Raw genomic sequence first — 17,830 nt, forward strand, 5'->3', positions numbered from 1 at the left:
CTATATTCGATTTTTTCCTTTTGGCACCCAAATGGTAACTTAACTATAATAGAAACACTTGTTGGCCGTCGCGGTTATTTTTATTATGCGTTTTTACATTTAGTAAGACATTAGGGAGGTCGCTCCTTATCAGGCCGCTGGATGGAGCCTTCCTGGATCTCCAGCAGCCTTTCCCACCCCGGCTCCCGGACGCTGCGGGGCTAGCATCCCCTGCCCCCCTGCTGGCACATCCCGGCTGCGCACGCACGCCTGCGGTGGGGGCGGGGGGATGGGCCCATCGGGTGGTCCAGCGCCGCCGGGCAGGCGTGGGAAGAGCGATCTAGGCGCCCCGCCCTGGCCTCTGTGACGTTGGCGCCGGAACCTGGAATCCCGGCTTCAGTAGCGAAGAACCAGAGGCAGCTGCGCTGCCGGAGTGCGTCTCCGGCGGCCTCTCCGGGGCGCGGGGCGCAGCCATGGACGAGTCCAGTGCCAGGGCGCTCCCGTCAGGCGGATCCAGGAGGCAGTCCTTCATCCACCCAGGTAGGGCGGCGGGACGGTGCTCCCAGCCGTGGGAGGGCGCACGGCGGTCTCGGGGTGCCAGGAACGTGGCGCGGGCTTCGCTCCCTCCCCACCTCTCAGGCTGTGAAGGAAAGCGGCTCTTTCTTATTCCTGCCCTATTCAGAGGGCATATGCCCTAACAAAGGAGCACTAGAATGGCAGTGGGGACCGTGGTGGCTTTGCTTTCCAGTTTCTGGCCGAGGGATCTCAGGTTAGTCTCTAAAATACCCTTACCTGTTAAGTGAAAACATTGTGAGATCCCTGCCAGTCCTAACATTTTGGTACGAGGTCCCTGACACCCACACATTTCAGGATTTACAATTAGATAGACTTGGAACCGAATTCTGCCTCAGCTGTGCATAGCTGTGTGACCTTTGGTAAGTGGCTTGCCTTCTCTGAGCCTCAGATTCTTCAGCAGTAAAACGTGAATAGGATGTTGGTGGGATTAGCTGAGAGGAAAACGGGTGATGTGCGTAGCACTGTGCCTGGTACATAGAAAAGCACAATAAATGGTAGCCAAGCAAGTATTATAATCTTTTTTTTTCTTTTTTATTGGGTAAAAGTTGTGTCCTGCTTTGTGCATTTTCCCAAAATTATGTACAACCATCACCCAGTCAAGATAGAAAAGTTGCCAGCACCCTGGCAGGCTTCTTTGTAACGTTTATATCTTATATTTGCCCTTAACAAAACACAAGACTCTACTGTGAGCTTTATGTGCAGCGTTTTCTCTATTTTAATTTGAGAATAGAGGTTTTGTTACAAGGATTTACAGTAAAACACGACTGTAGACTTGGGCATTAGGCCCTTCCTATTGGCTTGTTCTCAGCATCTAGAAGAAAAACATACATCCAGAAGGGACCCAAACCTCGGGAACTTGCTCAGGAATCAGAACTCACAGTGGATTTGATGATAACTCTTTTCTAGCTCATTATTAATACAGCTGGCATCAGCTCAGTTTCAGCCTTTCCATAATGGCCAGGCAAGGATTTTTCTAGTTGGTTTCTATTTATCTTCCTCTTATTTTTGCACAGTCCATCCCATTTAAGGTGCCAACTCCGGTTTCCCGTACAGAGGGCGTGAGATTCATGTTTCTTGGATCTTTACTGGGTGTTTAGGGGACTCTCTAAGCATCTTCTTAGGAGTATTATAACTGATCCCTCCAAGGTCTCCCCCATCCCTCTGACGGATGATGTGTGTTTATGCTCTTGTACCCACCAGCATGGGTGGGAAGCTCAGCAGGGATGTGTTTGTAACTTTGTAGCGCTTTGTAAATGGTTATCTCCCTTATGGGCATCATGGGAGGACAGTTGGAGGTGGGCAGGAGACAAAGGGGATCTGGTTTACACAATGGGCAGTGAGCCTCTGAAATGACGAAACAGATCCCGCCACTCCCCTTCTTCATTGAAACTTCCCAGGGGTTTCCCACTGCTCTGAGAATAAACTCCAGGCTTTTCTATGGTGGCCAACAAGGCCTGATGCTTGGAGCCCAGCCCCCTCTCCAGGCCCTCATCACCGATGTCCCTCCCTTAACCCGTCCTGCTGCAGCTACACTGGCTGCCTTCCCACGCCTCCAACATATCACGGTTGTTTCTAAACAGCCTTTGCACCTGCTCTTCTCTTTTCCTGGAGTGCATTTCTCTTTGCTCTTCATGGGGCAGCCTCTTCCTCCTCTTGTCAGGTCTCTGCTCAGATGTCACCTCAAGAGGCAGGCCTCTGGAGTCATCTTATCTGAAGAAGTGCCCCCAGCTCGCTTCCCCCCGATCGTTACCTTGCTTATTCCTTCAAAGCACTTGTCACCATCTGCAGTTGTCTAGTTGGATTTTCTTGTTTATTAGCTGTCTCTCCTTCTAGAATGTGTGTGCTTTGTCTTGTTCGGCTAGGAGCTAGATCAGTGTCTGGCACATAGTAGATGCTAAATATGTGAGGAAGGGAGGGAGGGAGGGAGGGAGGGAGGGTAATCTCAGCTGCACTGGCAGGTATAGTGTAGCAATTGTGAGTTTTGACCCTGGAGTCCCAGATGCAATGCTCATTTTCCCATTTACTGGTTTTGTCTTTGGGCAAGGCACGTAACTGCGTGGTGACTCAGTTTCCTTATGTATTAAGTGGCGATAACGTTAGAACCTAGGTAAGGGGGTTATTGTAAGGATTAAGAGAGTTAATTTATATAAAGAACTTAGTGTTTGTATTAGTTATCTATACTGTGTAACAAATTACCCCCAAATTTAATGGCTTCGAACAGTAGTACTCACTTACTATCTTACAATGTCCGATGGTCAGGAGTTTGGGAGTGACCCGTCTTGTGGTTCTGGCTCCGGGTCTGTCATGAGGTTGCAGCCGTGGTGACAGCCAGGGAGGCTTGAACAGACAGTCATCTGAACGCTTGTCTGGGGCTGGAAGACCCCGTCCAAGATGACTTGCTCACATGGGTGGTGAATTGACACTCGCTGTTGGCAGGAGGCGTGAGTTCCTTTCCTCATGGACCTCCCTGTCATTGTGACATGGAGGCTGGCTGTCCCCAAAGCTGATGATCCAAGAGAGAGGAGAGCGGAAGCTGTCATGTCCTTTCTGATCTGGTGTCGGAAGTCACACTGGACTATCTCTGCACTCTCTTATTGGTCCATAGGGCAAGCCCTGATTTCAGTGTGGAAGGGACCTGTGTAAAGGTGTGAACGTCAGGATGTTGGGGGGCGAGGATCCGTGGGGCAAGCTTGGATACTGGCCCCCCCGGACCATGGGAGTGTTAACTGTTGTTATTAACATCTCTGACTCCCCTACTAGGTGATACGCTCAGGAGGCGGGGCGGAGCCCGTTTGGCTCACCATTCTTAGCACAGTGCTTGCTGCATAGTAGGCCTCTGGTGACTACTAGTTGAGGGATGTCCTTCATTATTTGGTCCCTTTCTTAGCGCCCATATCACTGGCGTGTTCTGTGTCTGTTGAATGGACTGACTCTTCATGGCTTTTCCCCCTTGCCAAATGCTTTGATATTCCAGTCACTAAGCACTTCATGCCAGCTCATCTTCAACTAGCATGCGTGCAGGGACATTTTCTCTAACCAAGGTAGACTCCACATAACCGTTTGAAAGTGTACAGTTCAGCACCGTTTAGTCCTCTCAAGTGTTGTGAAACCATCACCTCGACCTCGTTCCAAAGCATTTTCATGACCCCCAAAGGAAACCCTGTGCCCAGGGAGCAGTCAACTTCCTGTGCGTCCTTCCCCAAGCCCGTGGCTACCACCAGTCTGCTTTCTGTCTCTAGGGGTTTACATATAAATGGAATCATACAGTCTGTGACGTCTCATGGTGGCTTTTTCACTTAGCACAGGTAACATTTGTGAGCGTCACCCATTTTGTAGCAGGTGTCACTGCTCCATTCCTTTTTGTGGCTGAGCAAATTCCCATTGTCTGGATGGACCAGTTAGCTCATGCGTTCATCAATGGACACTTGGATTGTTGCCGCGTTTTGACTTTTGTGAGTAGCGCGGCTGTGAACATTCAGGTACAAGTTTTCGTTTAAACATCTATTTTCAGTTCTTTTAGACATATATCTAGGAGTAGAATTGCTGGGTGCTATGTTTATTCTCTGTGGAACCGTTTGAGGAACTGCCAAACTCAGAGACTCATGATCCTCTGTGTGGGGGTGACAGTGACCATTACCCCATTGTTAGAGGGGGCACCGAAGTGACTCAACTGGATGGCCCGATTGACATTGTGTGGTGACCAGGCAACCCTGAAGCCTGTGTGGTGACCACAGAGCCACTGACCTCTCGTCTCTCCTCCTCCAGGGGCACTGCTCTTGGAAGGGGACCTGCAGGGCCCTGATGTGACCCAGTTTGGATTGACCCTACCTGCCAGGTGGAACTTGGTCTGGGCCTTTGGAGCAGGGAACACCTGGAAGGGTGAAGGAATAAAACTAAGCAGCCCCTTTAGACTCCTCCTGTGAGGGGACTTGGACCTGGTTTTCTTTTGTTTTTTAAAGATAAATGAATGGAACCTCTGGCGGAGCTGCCTGGCCTAGGTATGAGTTCCAATTTGGCCAGGTATCAGCTGTGTGACCTTGAACAAGGCCTGCTCCCTCTCTGAGCCTCAGTTTTCTTATCTGTATAGTGGGCACAATCATGCCCCTATCTGCTAGGGTCGCGGAAAAGATGTAACAAGATAAGCCTGTCAAGACTGGAGCACCACACCCGCAGATGCTGTGCCCCTGAACGGTAGCCGTAGCTATTACGATTCATTGGGCCTTTTCTAGCCCTGATGTTATAAGATTTGACGACTGCGTGTGCTGTGGGTACCTGTACTTTTTGGAGATAGGCTATTAGATAAGTATATAGTTAAAAACTATTCTTTGGGCTATTTTAGTCCAACAGAGTGTATGAAACTTGAAGACAGGTAACCATTCAGCCTGCGATGTTTGTTTCTTTCCCCTTATCTGCTAAGCCCATTCACCTGGGTCACTCATCACCCTCACAGGTATTCCAGGAGGGAGGGATCTTCTGCAGGTCTGCACACACCTGGAGATGGCACAGGCCCTTTTCAGGCTGCAGCGGTTCTCTGCTGAGCCAGACAGCTGACTTATTTTCTCCCCTCCCTCTGGAAGCGGCTGAGCTCTGCCTGGCAACTCAGGCCTGGAGGCGGCCCAAAGCCCCTAGGTGGCCTTTTGTGTTTGTGTTTTTGTTTTAGGAAGTGAAGAATGTAGAGGGATAAAAGGGGGAAATGACGTCTCAGTGCTGTAACCTTTGTTGCACACTGGTTGCTTTTTAAAGGAGCATTGTTTGGGTGTGGGACCCACCCAGACTTTCTACAGGGGTTTCCCCTCCACCCACTGGGAGGAGGAGGAAGGGAACTGACCCCTGAACCTCACCGTGCAGCAGGTGTGGGGTCTAGTGGTGCAAAAGGCAGGCCAGGGACATGCTTTCACGAAGCTTCTAGCCAGGCAGGGGAGACACTCACTAAAGAGGTCGACATGCAAATAGGGCAATTACAGCTAACCGGAACTGCTGAGGAGGAACTAGCCAGGTGATGGCCCAGAGAGGGAGGTGGGGGCCCTGATGTAAAGGAATCCCATAGGTGACTTCAGAGGTGCAGGTGGAAATTGCACTCAGAGGGGTGTACAGGAAGAGCAAAGGGCTGCAGGTGGCAATGACCTTGGAGTGTTGGTGGAGGCAATGACCTCGGCTGGAGCTTAGAGAAGGAGATGGGATTTGGTCAAGTCAGCATGAGCCTCTTCCTGAGCATCTGGTGGGCCCGGGTCAGCTGTTTCATTTTGGATTCGGACTCGGCGTGCGTACCTTTCTTGAATGCCTCACAGCAACTCAGTGAAGTAGGTGTTATGGGCCCACGTTACCTCTGTGGAAACTGAGGCCCTGAGAAGTTAACTGGTCAAGCTTCTGACACAGCTGGCCTGTAGTGTTGTGAGTCTAGAGCCAGCGTGTCCGTGTAGTCATCCGACAGATGTTTATTGAGCACCTGTCACGTGTCCGTCCCCCTGGGCCTCGGCTCAGCGGGGGCAAAGCGCTACCTTCTCTGACATTTCCATGTTGCAAAATCAGGGTACTCCATGAGGTCTTTGAGGGAATCACAGGAAATACGTATGTAAAGAGCTTGGCGTAATCACGGCGCACGGTAAATGCTAGTTGTCGTGAATGTCACTCCCAGCAGCTTTGGAAACCTCCTTAGGAGAGGTCCTGGCCAAGGAGGATAATCGCTGTGTATTAGGAGTACCTTGGTCCACAGCAAGATGCCCCACTGCAAATACATACAGGTCTTCATCAGTAAATAACTACAGTCAGTTGTTAGTCAGCAATAACTACAGCCAGTTCATCAGTAAATAACTACGTGTGTGTCGCTCAGTGTGCCAGGCGTTGCTCTAAGCCAGGATCTGCCAAGTGCAGACCACCAGCCAAATCCAGGCTGCCATCTATGTTTGTAAATAAAGTTTTATTAGAACACAGTCATGCCCGTGTATGTATGGATGACGGGTGCTTTCTTGCTACAAAGTAGTTGTGACACAGACCGTGTGATAAACGGGATTTACTCTCTGGGCCTTTACAGAAAAGGTTTGCTGACCTGTTTTCTAAGCACTTGACCTGTCATCGCCGTGTAACCCTCAGGATGGCAGTGGGAGGTGGGGAACTACTATCCCCATTTCACATGTGTGAGACCTGAGGCACAGATTGGTCAAGAAACTTGCCGGCTGGGCTGCACACCTGAAACTAATATAATATATTATGGAATGTCAACTGTCATTGAAAAGTAAAACTAAGCATAGAAAAGAGAAACGTGCCAGGTCCCACAGGTGGCAGGTGGAGCTGGGATTTGAATCCAGGCAGCTGGTCTTGGGCTGTGCCCTTGACCACCGTGTGATGTCACCTGCTCAGACAGAATCACAGTAATAGCTCCAAGGACAGTCCATGGAGTGCTCCACTGGCTTGAAAGCCTAGGAGCCTCGGGGTTCAGGGCCCAGCGCGGCTCTGCTGACGCAGTGAGTCACAGCTCCGGAAGGCTGTTTGCTCACCTGTTCAGGAAGCCTTGGACCCAGCCGGTCCTCAGGCCCCACCCAGGTGCCAGGTACTGTGATTCATGCAGATCCTCCCAGCCCTGCAGCTCTGAAGTCTGGCAGGTGGAGGAGGCGCCCAAAGCCCCTGGCTCCACCCCCTTCTTAGACGAGGCTCTGGGCTCCTGGGAAGGAGGCCCCGCTACATTGTCCGATGCAGGAGCCACCAGCCCCATGTGGCTCTGGAAATGTGCACGTAATAGAGTCTGCTGAAATTCAAACTTCATTTCCTCCGTCTCAGCAGCCTCACGTTGGTTGCTCAGTGAGCGCACGTGGCTAACGGTTAGCAGATTGGGCAGTGCAGAGAGAAAACATTCACACCGTTGCAGAAGGGCACTGCAGCCTGACACATGATGCCCTGGCATGGGACATAGCCATGCCAACCTGCACAGCTCAAGGACAGAAGCAGCCGCAAGACTGGCCAGAGAAATCCTGTTAAATCTGGTGTAGATTATGTCCTTCCTCTGCTGAAGTCCCCTCACGGTTCCCACCTTACTCAAGTAAAAGCTGTGGCCTCCCTATGGCCCATAGCGCCTGGTGGCCTTGACCCCAACACGCCCCTGCTGACTCTCCTCCAGATGCACTGACCTTCTTCCTGTTCCTCAGACGGTCCTGCCTCGGGGCTTTTGCACCTGCTCTTCTCCCAGCTAGCCATGTGGTTCTTCCGCTCCCTTCTTTCAAGCTTTGCTCAAACGCAACCCCGCCTTATTTTTCTCCACACACTAATCACTGTCTGAAACATATTGTTCTTGCCTGTTGACTGTCTCCTCCCGCTAGAATGGAAGTCCCCTAAAGGCAGGGGAATTTGTGTGGCGTCTTCAGGGCTGTGTTCCAGGCCTACCGCAGTGCTTGGCACATAGCAGTTGCTCATTGAAGGTTTCAAGTGTGAGTGAATGCATGAAGGGTGGGTGGCCTTCAACAGGCCTCGCAGCTTCAACTAGGTTCCCTGGACTGTGAGCCCCTGGTTAAGACCCTTTGGTAGCTGTGAGCCACGGGTCACTCAGGTACCCCATGTCCGATTAAGCATCCAAAATTAAAACAGTATCAAGCCATAGACTATTAGTAGGAAGAAGCCCCAAAAGTTCTGCAATTGATGCTCTCATGCCTTATTAGTAATAACAAACAGGGTGTACATGTGCCCTCTGATCATTTCTTGATAAATAATTAGCAAAGCATTATTCTAATTGGGCTGGTTAGTGCAAAGTACCTGAAAAGGGAAGAATACGATATATGGTCAGCATCTCAATTAATATTTTTGCCAACTTTTTTCCCCCTCCTCTAAAGTTTTTTATCAATTGTGAAAAACATATCCATATAGAAACGAATAATGTTAAATACTTAAATTCCTTAAATCTTTTCCTCGTTTTTTGGTGCCCCTGCTCTGCGAAGCACATACTTTGGTCTATTTGGTAGGTGATCCAATGTTGCCTGTATCCCCAGCTCCAAATTCATTCATTCATGATTCATTCATTCAGTGGTGAAGGAGAGAAATAGGGCCCCTGCCCTCATGGAGGTTACAGTCTAATGGGGGAGGGGGAGGGTCAGAGACAACACAGAAGGAAACCATTCGGCAGGAGGCTGGAGTCATGATGGAGATGTGGACAGTGGGCGGGCACATGGAGATGTGTGCTGGTGGAAGGAGTGAGTGACAGCTCAAGGCAGGAAGCAAGGCAGTCAAACCATCATCCTCTGAGGCCCAGCCCCCGGCCTAGAGTCCCATGCAGAGAAGGACTCCGTGCCACCAAGCTAATTCCCACAGCAGCTGGCCAGGGGCTGGGCCTGGGTGCCCCACAGGGTCCCTGTTTCCCCAGAGTTTCCATGATTCTGTGAGTGGGAAGAAAAACCCTAACGTGAACTCAGCACCGAATACGGTTGGGCTCGGTTCTTGGCAAGCACTCGAGGGAGGCTGGTGGTGGTTTCGGTACCATTCAGAGCATGGTTGGCCTGTGCCCACTTCCTGGGAGTGTCCACGCCCCAGATGTGGTGTCGTTCAGAGCATCAAGTGTGGTGACGCATACTGAGGGCCTCGAATAGCCTGGCACAAAGTAGGTGCTCAGTAAATCCGAGCCCCGATTGTTTATGTTGTGTGTACCTCTGCACTCACAATCACGCCCATGAGGTCCATGGATTCATAGCCCCAGTTCCAGAGATGAGAAGCATGTGACTTAGACACCTGGGGTGGCCTGGCTGGTGGCTGACTGGCTAGTCCAGGCTCTGGCACTTGGTCCCTGACCCGTGGCTGCTGAATATTCAATAGGTCAGTACTGCTCCATATTCAAAGACCTTTGTTCAGTTAATAACAGCTCTTTGTTGCTGTGCTGAGGGAGGAGTGGCCTCCAGCCAGGGTGTGGACACTCTAGCCTCCCCCACCCATATTTGCTTAGGGAGCCACCGTTACTAATTGGACATGTGTCATATCCTCAGGGTGTGCTGGGGCAGGGAAGTGAAAGGTGGAGTGGGGCTAGCAGGCTTGCACTTGACCCCTGGCAGGGAGGGCTCCTGTCGCATGGCTGTGTGTCATCGGCAGTGGGACAGCTGTTCTGTTGTGTCTGGGCATGTCCATCAGTCAGACTCCATCTGGCAGTGAGGCCTTGGTGCCCTCCCCCCTCCCCAGCACTCCCTCTGTCCCGCGGGAGCCCTTCCTGGTCCCATTTGCTACACGTCTGTGTATGGAGCCCACTGCGTGTGGGGCACTGGGCTGGGGTCTTCTGTCTGTGTGATCACCTTTAATGCTCCTAAGTTGGGCCCCTGTGGGGTCCTGCCCGTAGCCTTGCAGTCTGGCGTGATCCTTTAAAACGTGGTCAGATCATGACATGCTTGGCTCGGAGCCCTCGGTGGCTTCCCATCTGCCACATCCAAGGGTCGTCGTCACTCAGCCCACCAGTCTGACTTGGTCTGACGCCAGCCACCTCTCTGACCTCCGCTTTTCCTTTCTCTCAAACCCAGTTACCTATTGTCGCTTAACCAACGAATGCAAACGTGATGGTGAAAAATCCCTTTTACAGTTTCTGCTGGTGCTTCAGGAAATCAGCAGAGCCTGGAGGAGACGGTTTGCCCTGTTGCCTGTCATGTCTGCTGGGGCCAGAGCGTCCAGATGGCCTCTTCACCACCATGGCATTGCCCAGTGAGGATGCCCTGGAGGCCTGGGGACTGGCTGCCATGGCCGCTGGGACCATAAGCCTGCGACCTTGGTTCTCCTTGGAGGCTTACATATAGCTGTCCCAACAGCCTAGCCGGACTTCTTATACGGCAGCCCTGGGCTCACAAGAGTGCAAAAGTGGAAGCTTTCAGCCTTTTTAAGGCTTCAGTCTGGAACTGACAGCGTCACTTCTGTTTCGTCTTTTGTTTAAAGCAAGTCACAGATCCAGCCCAGATTCAAGGGAGAGCGGGGGGTTGACAGAAGGGCTGGTGTGGCTTTCCAGGGGCCTTCTCTGTTCATTCACTCTCCTCCAGCTACATAGGCCTCCGTGCTCTTCTTCAAACATGCCACGCACATCCCTGCCCCAGGACCTTTGCACGTTCCCTCTTCCAGGACGCTCTTCCCCAAATACCCACAGAGCTTACGCCCTCCCTTTGTTCAGCGTCAGCTTAAATGCTACGTTAATAGAGAGACCATGCTTGACCCCACCTTATCAAAAACAGTGCACCCTTCCCGTCACCTGCCCGCTTACCCCACTCTGTTTTTTGTTTTTTTATTGCCCTTATCATTCCTGGCGTAATATTTATTGCCTTTTTATTGTTTGATCCTCCCCCACTGTAGAATGTAAGTGCCATGTGAGTAGGGCGTTTGCTTTGTTCCCTGTGGGAATCTCTATCTCCAGCTCTGACACATGGTAGGTATTTGTTGAATGAATGGGTATTTGAAGTGAGCAAACTAAAGCTCAGAGAGGTTAAGTAACTTTCCCAAAGATACACAGCTGTAATTAACACAGCTAGAATTCAAGCCCAAGGAATTTAACATCTAACATAAAGCAATAGAAGCTTTGCTGCCTGTAAGGGTAATTGCTTAGGTATTTATGTCTGCCTCCTCCTATCTTCTCTCCCTGTGTTCTGTCTGTCTCCACTTAAGAGTGGTCTTCCCACGTCTAAAATTGGATCGGGCATACAACCCCCCTTGAAGGTGGTGTCCCTCACCTTCAACAGAAAGCCCCCTAGCTTCTTAGACCGCTGCACAAAACACAGCAAAGCTTAGCCTCCAGCTGTGGCCTAATGTAGTGGAACAAATAGAGATTTGTGAGTCAGGCAGACCCTGTTCTGTTTCCAGCACCGCTGCTCACAGGCTCTCTAAACATGAGCAAATTTGGAATGTCATCTAGTCATCCAATAAGTATTTATTACCTCCTACCTGTGAGGTACTTGGTCTACTGGAGGATGGGGGACAGACATACTCACATAGTCACCCAAGAAATATGTATTTACAGATTGTAAGTGCTGTAAAGGACTCATGGAATGTGGGAAATGTGTAACAAGACACCTATAGTAGTGCAGTGAGATAGGGACAGTTCCCCAAGGAAGTGACCTTTGAGTAGGAGCTACTAGGATAAAGAAGTAGGACAAGTCCATTCCAGGCAGAGGGAACAGCATATGCAAAGGCTCTGAGGAGGAGAGAACAGTCCAAGTCTCCTGTACAAGTTGTGTTTGTTGGCTCCCAAGCTCACTGGGGTGAACGATGCTTTTCTTTTTACTTCCCCAGAGAGCCTCTCTTTGGACTCCAGTTGCTTTGCTTCTTCACCTGTGGATTTCCTCCAAGAGTTGCCGAGCTACCGGTCCATTGCACGCAAGAGGACAAACATCCTTTCCCGAGACAAGCAAAGTGGCACTTTGCTGAAGCCAGCAGACTCTTACAGCTCCCAGCTGGAGGAAGGAATCACTGAAAACCTCAATAGCCAATCGATTCGAAACTATGCACTGAACATCTCTGAGAAGAGGAGACTAAGGTTTGTTCAGTAGCCTGCCATCTGGAAGGCATCTCCTGTAGGTTTTGGGCAGAGGTGTGTTTTATGCATGGACTGCATTTCCTGAAGAGCTCACTTAGCCCTAACTGTATTACTTAGGTTAAGCCAAGCTGCTGTGACAAAGATACCCAAACATGTAAAAACTCAACTTATTAGAAGTTTATTTCTTGTTCACATAAGATCGAGTCATTTGCAGTCATTCAGAGAGACCCAGGTTCTTTCCATCTTGTGGCTCTGCAACCCCCGTACCCCTGCCCCTAACCCTCAGTGTTGTCTGCATCCAGCCAGTGGCAAAGGAAAGAGTATGGAATATGAGTGTACTAGTGAGCTATGCTGTGTAATGTCACCCCATAAGTTAGAAGCTTAAAACAACAATGTTACGAGTCTACAAGTCAGTGCTGGGTAATTCTTTTCATTCCAGTAAGGCTCATTGTGTATCTATGGTGGCTCTGCTGATCCAGGCTCAGGGTCAGCTGGCGGTAGGCTGGTCCGGGATGATCTCATCCTCCAGCAGGTTAGCTCAGGCTTGTTCGCATGGCAGCAGTGGGTGTCCAGGAGAGGAGCAGAAACCTGTAAGACTTCTTGAAGCCTGAGCTTAGAGCTGGCACAGAACCACTTCTGTGGCATTCTGTGGTCTAAACAGATCCCAAAGCTAGTCCAGAACATAATATTTTTGAGGTTCATCCGTGTGGTAGCATGCATTAGTGTTTCATCCTTTTTCATGGCCGAATAATATTCCATTGTGTGGCTATGGCTCATTTTGTTTATCCATCCGTTGATAGACGTTTGATTTGTTTCCACCCTTTGACTATTATTCATGGTGCTACGATGAACATTCTAGTACAAGTTTTTGTTTGAGACCTTGTTTTCCATTCATTTGGGATGTCTGCATAGGAGTAGAGTTGCTGGGTCATGTGATAATCCTATGTTTAACTTTCTGAGGAACGGCCAACACTGTTTTCCCCAGTGGCCACACAGTTTTACATCCCCACCGCAATATAGGAGGGCTCCAGGTTTCCCACATCCTCTCTGCTGAGGTTTTATGTGATGCTGGGGTGTGGCGATGTTTCCACAGTCATTGTCGTGTTCATTTTTCAATGCAGGGACATTCAGGAAACCCAGATGAAGTATTTATCTGAGTGGGACCAGTGGAAACGGTACAGCAGCAAGTCTTGGAAGAGGTTCACAGAGAAGGCTCGGGAGATGGCGGCCCACCTGGAGCTGTGGCGGGAGGACATCCGCAGCATAGACGGTACGTGCCACGCACTCTGCAGAAGTCTGGGGAAAGTGCAGCGTCGTGGTCACTAACCTGGAGCTGAAATCTAACATTGCCTTTCGTGATGAATATGGGCGACGCCACAGTTAGCATGGGCAGAACCTGTGTCTGTCACCAGGAAGATCACAGATGTTTTCCTACCCCGTCCAGCTGTCGTTGTCTTGGAAAACCACGTATGCTTCTCACTGCTTTGAAATTACAGCCATTGCCAGGTCTGCCCCTCATGTTGTTGTTTAATGGGCTAGTGAAGATGATCGTGTGATTCTATCCCGAACTTGGTCTTGAGTATGATGCTGAGCACATGTCCATTTGTATGTTGTGCTTTTTTTTTTAAATTTTATTTTATTAAATTTATTGGGGTGACAATTGTTAGTAAAATTACATAGATTTCAGGTGTACAATTCTGTATTACATCATCTATAAATCCCATTGTGTGTTCATCACCCAGAGTCAGTTCTCCTTCCATCACCATATATTCTATGTTGTGCATTTAAAACATTATCCTGAGATGGGCTTCGTTAGGCTTCCCAGACTGCCACCTGTGCCCGGGGCTCAGAAGACAATGAGAATCCCTACTTTTTCATAATGGTGACAAGGAGATGCAATATTGCAGTTGGCAGCTCGGGCTGCCATGACGAGGTACCATAGACTGGGGGGCTTAGACAATAGACATTCATTTTCTTACAGTTCTGGCGATGGCAAGTGCTAGATCCTTCTCACTATGTCCTCACCTGTGTGTATGCCCGAGGAGAGAGACAGAGAGAGAGCGAGAGAGAGAGAGGCTTGTACTGGTGCCTCTTCTTCTAGGGGCACTAACCCCATCACGAGGGTCCCATCCTCACACCTCTTCTGAACCTCATTACCTCCCAAAGGCCCCTTTCTAAATACCGTCACACTGCGGGTTAGGGCTCCAGCATATGTCCAACATTTTACTCATATTATCTCAGTTAATCCTCACAAGATCCTTCCACACACGTTATGTGTTATTTGCATAGCACAGAGAAGTGAAAATACTTAGTGCGAGTTCACTGGCTAGGTCAAGGAGACTCAAAATTTGAACCAGGCAGTCGGAGTCTTAAGGTTTGAGCTGCCATGCCCACCTTCTAGGAAGTGGTGGTCTTCCTAGAGATTTTCATTCAGAAAGTGGCTTGTATATTGGAGGGTAGTTTCTCCCTGGGGAACTGGGACCTTGATTTTTCTCTTCAGTCATTCCACTCCTGTGATTTCTTGACTGGCTAGGGACTTATCTGGCAGAAAACAGAAGTGTGATAGTCTAGCTCCTTGCCTCTGGCAAGATTGATGGGTTTGTTCATATTCACGTGAGCAAAGATTGTGGATCTCTTATATCTTCAGTCTCAGAAGGTAAATTCTTTGTCCCATCCCCACCCCGGCCAAGAACAAGCAGACACCCTCACTCTTCAGGTGCTCCCTGTCTATCCTTAGTAATTTAATTATCATCTGCTGGTAGGTTCATTTTTCTATTTGAAAATCAATGAATGTAATTCACTACTTAGCAGAATAAAGGAGAAAAATTATATGATTATCCCCATAGATGCAGAAAAAGCATTGATACAATTCAGGTCTCATTCTTAGCAGATAAGAAATAGATGGGAACGTTCTTAATCTGGCAAAAAAAAAAAAATCTATAAAAAATCCTTCGGCAACTATTGTAGTTAAATATACTGTGTTCATGGATCAGAACACTCAATATTGTAAAGATGTCACTTGTCTTCAAATTGACCAATGAGAATCTCAGCAGCTGTGTGTGTATGTGTATGTGTGAAAATTAATATGCATATTCTAAAATTTATATAGAAATGCAGAGGACCAAGGATACTTGAAGAAAAACAAAGCTGAAAGACTTAACATATATCAAGTATTGTTAGAAGTCTACAATAATTAGTCTACTGTTGGTGCCAGGATGGACAAATGGACCAACAGGACAGAACAGAATTCAGAAGCAGATTCATACATATATAGTCAATTACAAAAAACACTACTGAAATTCATTGGGGGAAAGGATAGCCTTCTCTATGAATGGTACTGCGCCAACGAGATATTCATGTGAGACAAGATAGCTGTTGAACCCTTTGCATCATTCTCAAATGGTTAATTCAAGATCGAGTGTAGATTTACAAGTGCAAGTTTAAACCATAAGGAAGTAGAACCTTTCAGGTGCTACCAACAGTAGAAAAATCAAAATGTTTCTTCCTCCTTTCCTCACTGAGAATCCTCCCACTTCAGCTGTCTGTGGCTGATTGACTCTACAGTGGGGAGTGGGTCAATACTCCAAGTCACTGATGTCTGGATTTCTTTTTTCCAGGGAAATTTGGCACTGGCATTCAGTCGTATTTCTCCTTCTTACGGTTTCTGGTGTTACTGAATTTAGTGATCTTTCTGATCATCTTCCTGCTGGTTTTGCTGCCCGTCTTGCTCACCAAATACAAGATCACCAACAGCAGTTTTGTGTTCATTCCATCCAAAGCCGTGGGTGAGTCTAAGGCCTGCTTTGCCCTGAAGAGTGTGCTGTCACTGTGTCCCTGGCTACAGTACTTCCTTCTGTAGGAATCTTCATGTTCGTAGTAACTGTGAGTCAGGACGGGCTAGGTTATGCTACAGAAACAAATGACCCCACAACTTCTAGCACCTGGTCACCATAAAGGTTTCTTTCTTGCTCACAGTGCATGTCCAGCACTGTTTGGTGGTGGCTTTGTTCCATCTGATCTTCACTCTGGAGCCCAAGCTGATGGACCAGCCTTTATGTGGAACCTTGGCAGTCACTGTGTAGAAAGGAAAAAGAGCCATGACAAACAGGCTGACTCCTAAAGCTTTTGCCTGGAGATGACGCATGTCATTTCTGCCACATGTCAGTAGCCAAAGCGAGTCATTTGGCCACTCCTGAGTGCGGCAAGGCATGTGGGAAGGGAACCGCAGGGTCGGAAAGTGGAATATTTAGGAAACGTAATACAATATACTCCGCTGGTTTTATTTCCAGACTTCCGTCTCTAATAAGGGTGATGCTTGGGGCTACTGTTTATTACACACCAATCACATGCCAATGGCAAGTGCTGGACCTGTGTCTTTTTACTGAATTTTCCACATAAGTCAGATCTTCTGGGCATCTTGTTTGTGCTCCGGGCTAGAGGTGGAGACCTCATGCTTCTCTATCACATAACTCCTTTCTCTGGAAGAACCCTCTTCTAGAATCACTGCTGTGATTCCATCTCATCATATTTGCTTCTGTCCTAATTCTGTTACACTTAAAAATAAAATAGCGTGGAAACTCTGACTTAGTTCAGGGCCCTGGCACTCATATTGAGTGCCTACCGTATACCAGATGCTACATTCTCATTTTCTAGTATGTGCGTTTTATGCATATGTGCATTTTACAGATAAATATTACCTGCTGCTGTGTGAAAACCCTGCTTCAGTGTCAAGGCCTAGTTCTGCTAGTGGATTACACTTTCTGAGCCTCGGTTTCCTTATCCATAGAATAATTTAAATAATATTTAAATATTTAAAGTGATAAGTTATAATATTTACATAAGGTGATAATTTAAATAATGAGATGATTTCGTTATTCAAATAACACCTCACTAATTAATACTTGGCTCATTAAAAAATAATAAATACTTATTTAAATGATGAATAATTGAAAACAACAATATAAATGCTATATTAATATAGAAAATAAAAACACATCATTGTTATTTAAGCAATACTCATAATTTTAAAATGAGTATTAAATATGATAATACAGTTCTGGACACGTGGAAAAACACTCAATAGATGGCAGCTGCTACTTTTCTTCAGTGTTATTGCTTTCTAGGAAACCTGATTGCCATTCTCTCTCCTGTGAATTTGGAGCCCAGGCACTTAACCACTGGCCTCAGCTGCCTGTTCACTTCTCTCTATAGCTGTACGCGGGGCCTTGGTCGGACGGAAGCCCCCTTTCTGGAGAAAATGCAGTGGGACTCTTAGCATGGTCACCACACATGCCTTCTTTCTCATCATTATTTCCTCTGATTTTATCCTCCCCCTGCACACACATGCTTTTATGTTTTTTAACTTACCTAGTGATCTTTGTCCCTTAAGAAAAGGATCGGAAGTCCCTCTCTTCCTTTTCTCACCTTCCATCCCTTCTTGTGACTTTGTAGGGCCTCTCACTGCAGGCAGAGAGTACTTCCTGCCCCATTGGTCTTGCACTTGGCCATGTGGCTTGTGTTTGTCTAGTGGGGAGTGAGTTTGAAGTGGCTTTGTGTGACTTGCCTTATGACATGAGCCATGAGGAGAGCATCCCCAGGTGAGCCATTTCCTCGTTAGTCTGGGCCCCAGGATGGAGTCATGTGGAGCAGACCTGAGTCCCTTCTGGCTCAGCCCAAATCCAAATGCATGGACTCCAACTGCAGATCCATGAATGGAAAAGTAAATGGTCGGTATGTTAAGTCACTGAGACTTTGAGGTTATGGGTATTTGTTACACAGCAGTAGCTGACGGATACAGAGGAAGTG

General features: G+C 48.3%; 1 protein-coding gene across 2 annotated transcripts in view; it reads left to right on the plus strand.

Annotated features, from left to right (window-relative positions):
- Window positions 1-230: 230 nt before the first annotated feature.
- Window positions 231-17,830, plus strand: part of TMC7 (transmembrane channel like 7) — a 40,209-nt gene continuing 22,609 nt past the window's right edge. Inside the window, exons 1-4 of one of the 2 annotated variants that reach the window (XR_012493063.1) lie at window positions 231-519; window positions 11,782-12,025; window positions 13,147-13,295; window positions 15,643-15,810. Coding sequence is in view for 1 of the 2 variants with exons in the window: in XM_019753065.2 (XP_019608624.2) it covers window positions 453-519; window positions 11,782-12,025; window positions 13,147-13,295; window positions 15,643-15,810 (628 nt within the window). In the remaining variant the exon portion in view is untranslated. The remainder of the gene's footprint in view (window positions 520-11,781; window positions 12,026-13,146; window positions 13,296-15,642; window positions 15,811-17,830) is intronic. The other variant, XM_019753065.2, reaches the window with a different exon arrangement.

Source organism: Rhinolophus sinicus, linkage group LG18 (assembly GCF_036562045.2).
Source record: "Rhinolophus sinicus isolate RSC01 linkage group LG18, ASM3656204v1, whole genome shotgun sequence".
NCBI lineage: Eukaryota > Metazoa > Chordata > Mammalia > Chiroptera > Rhinolophidae > Rhinolophus > Rhinolophus sinicus.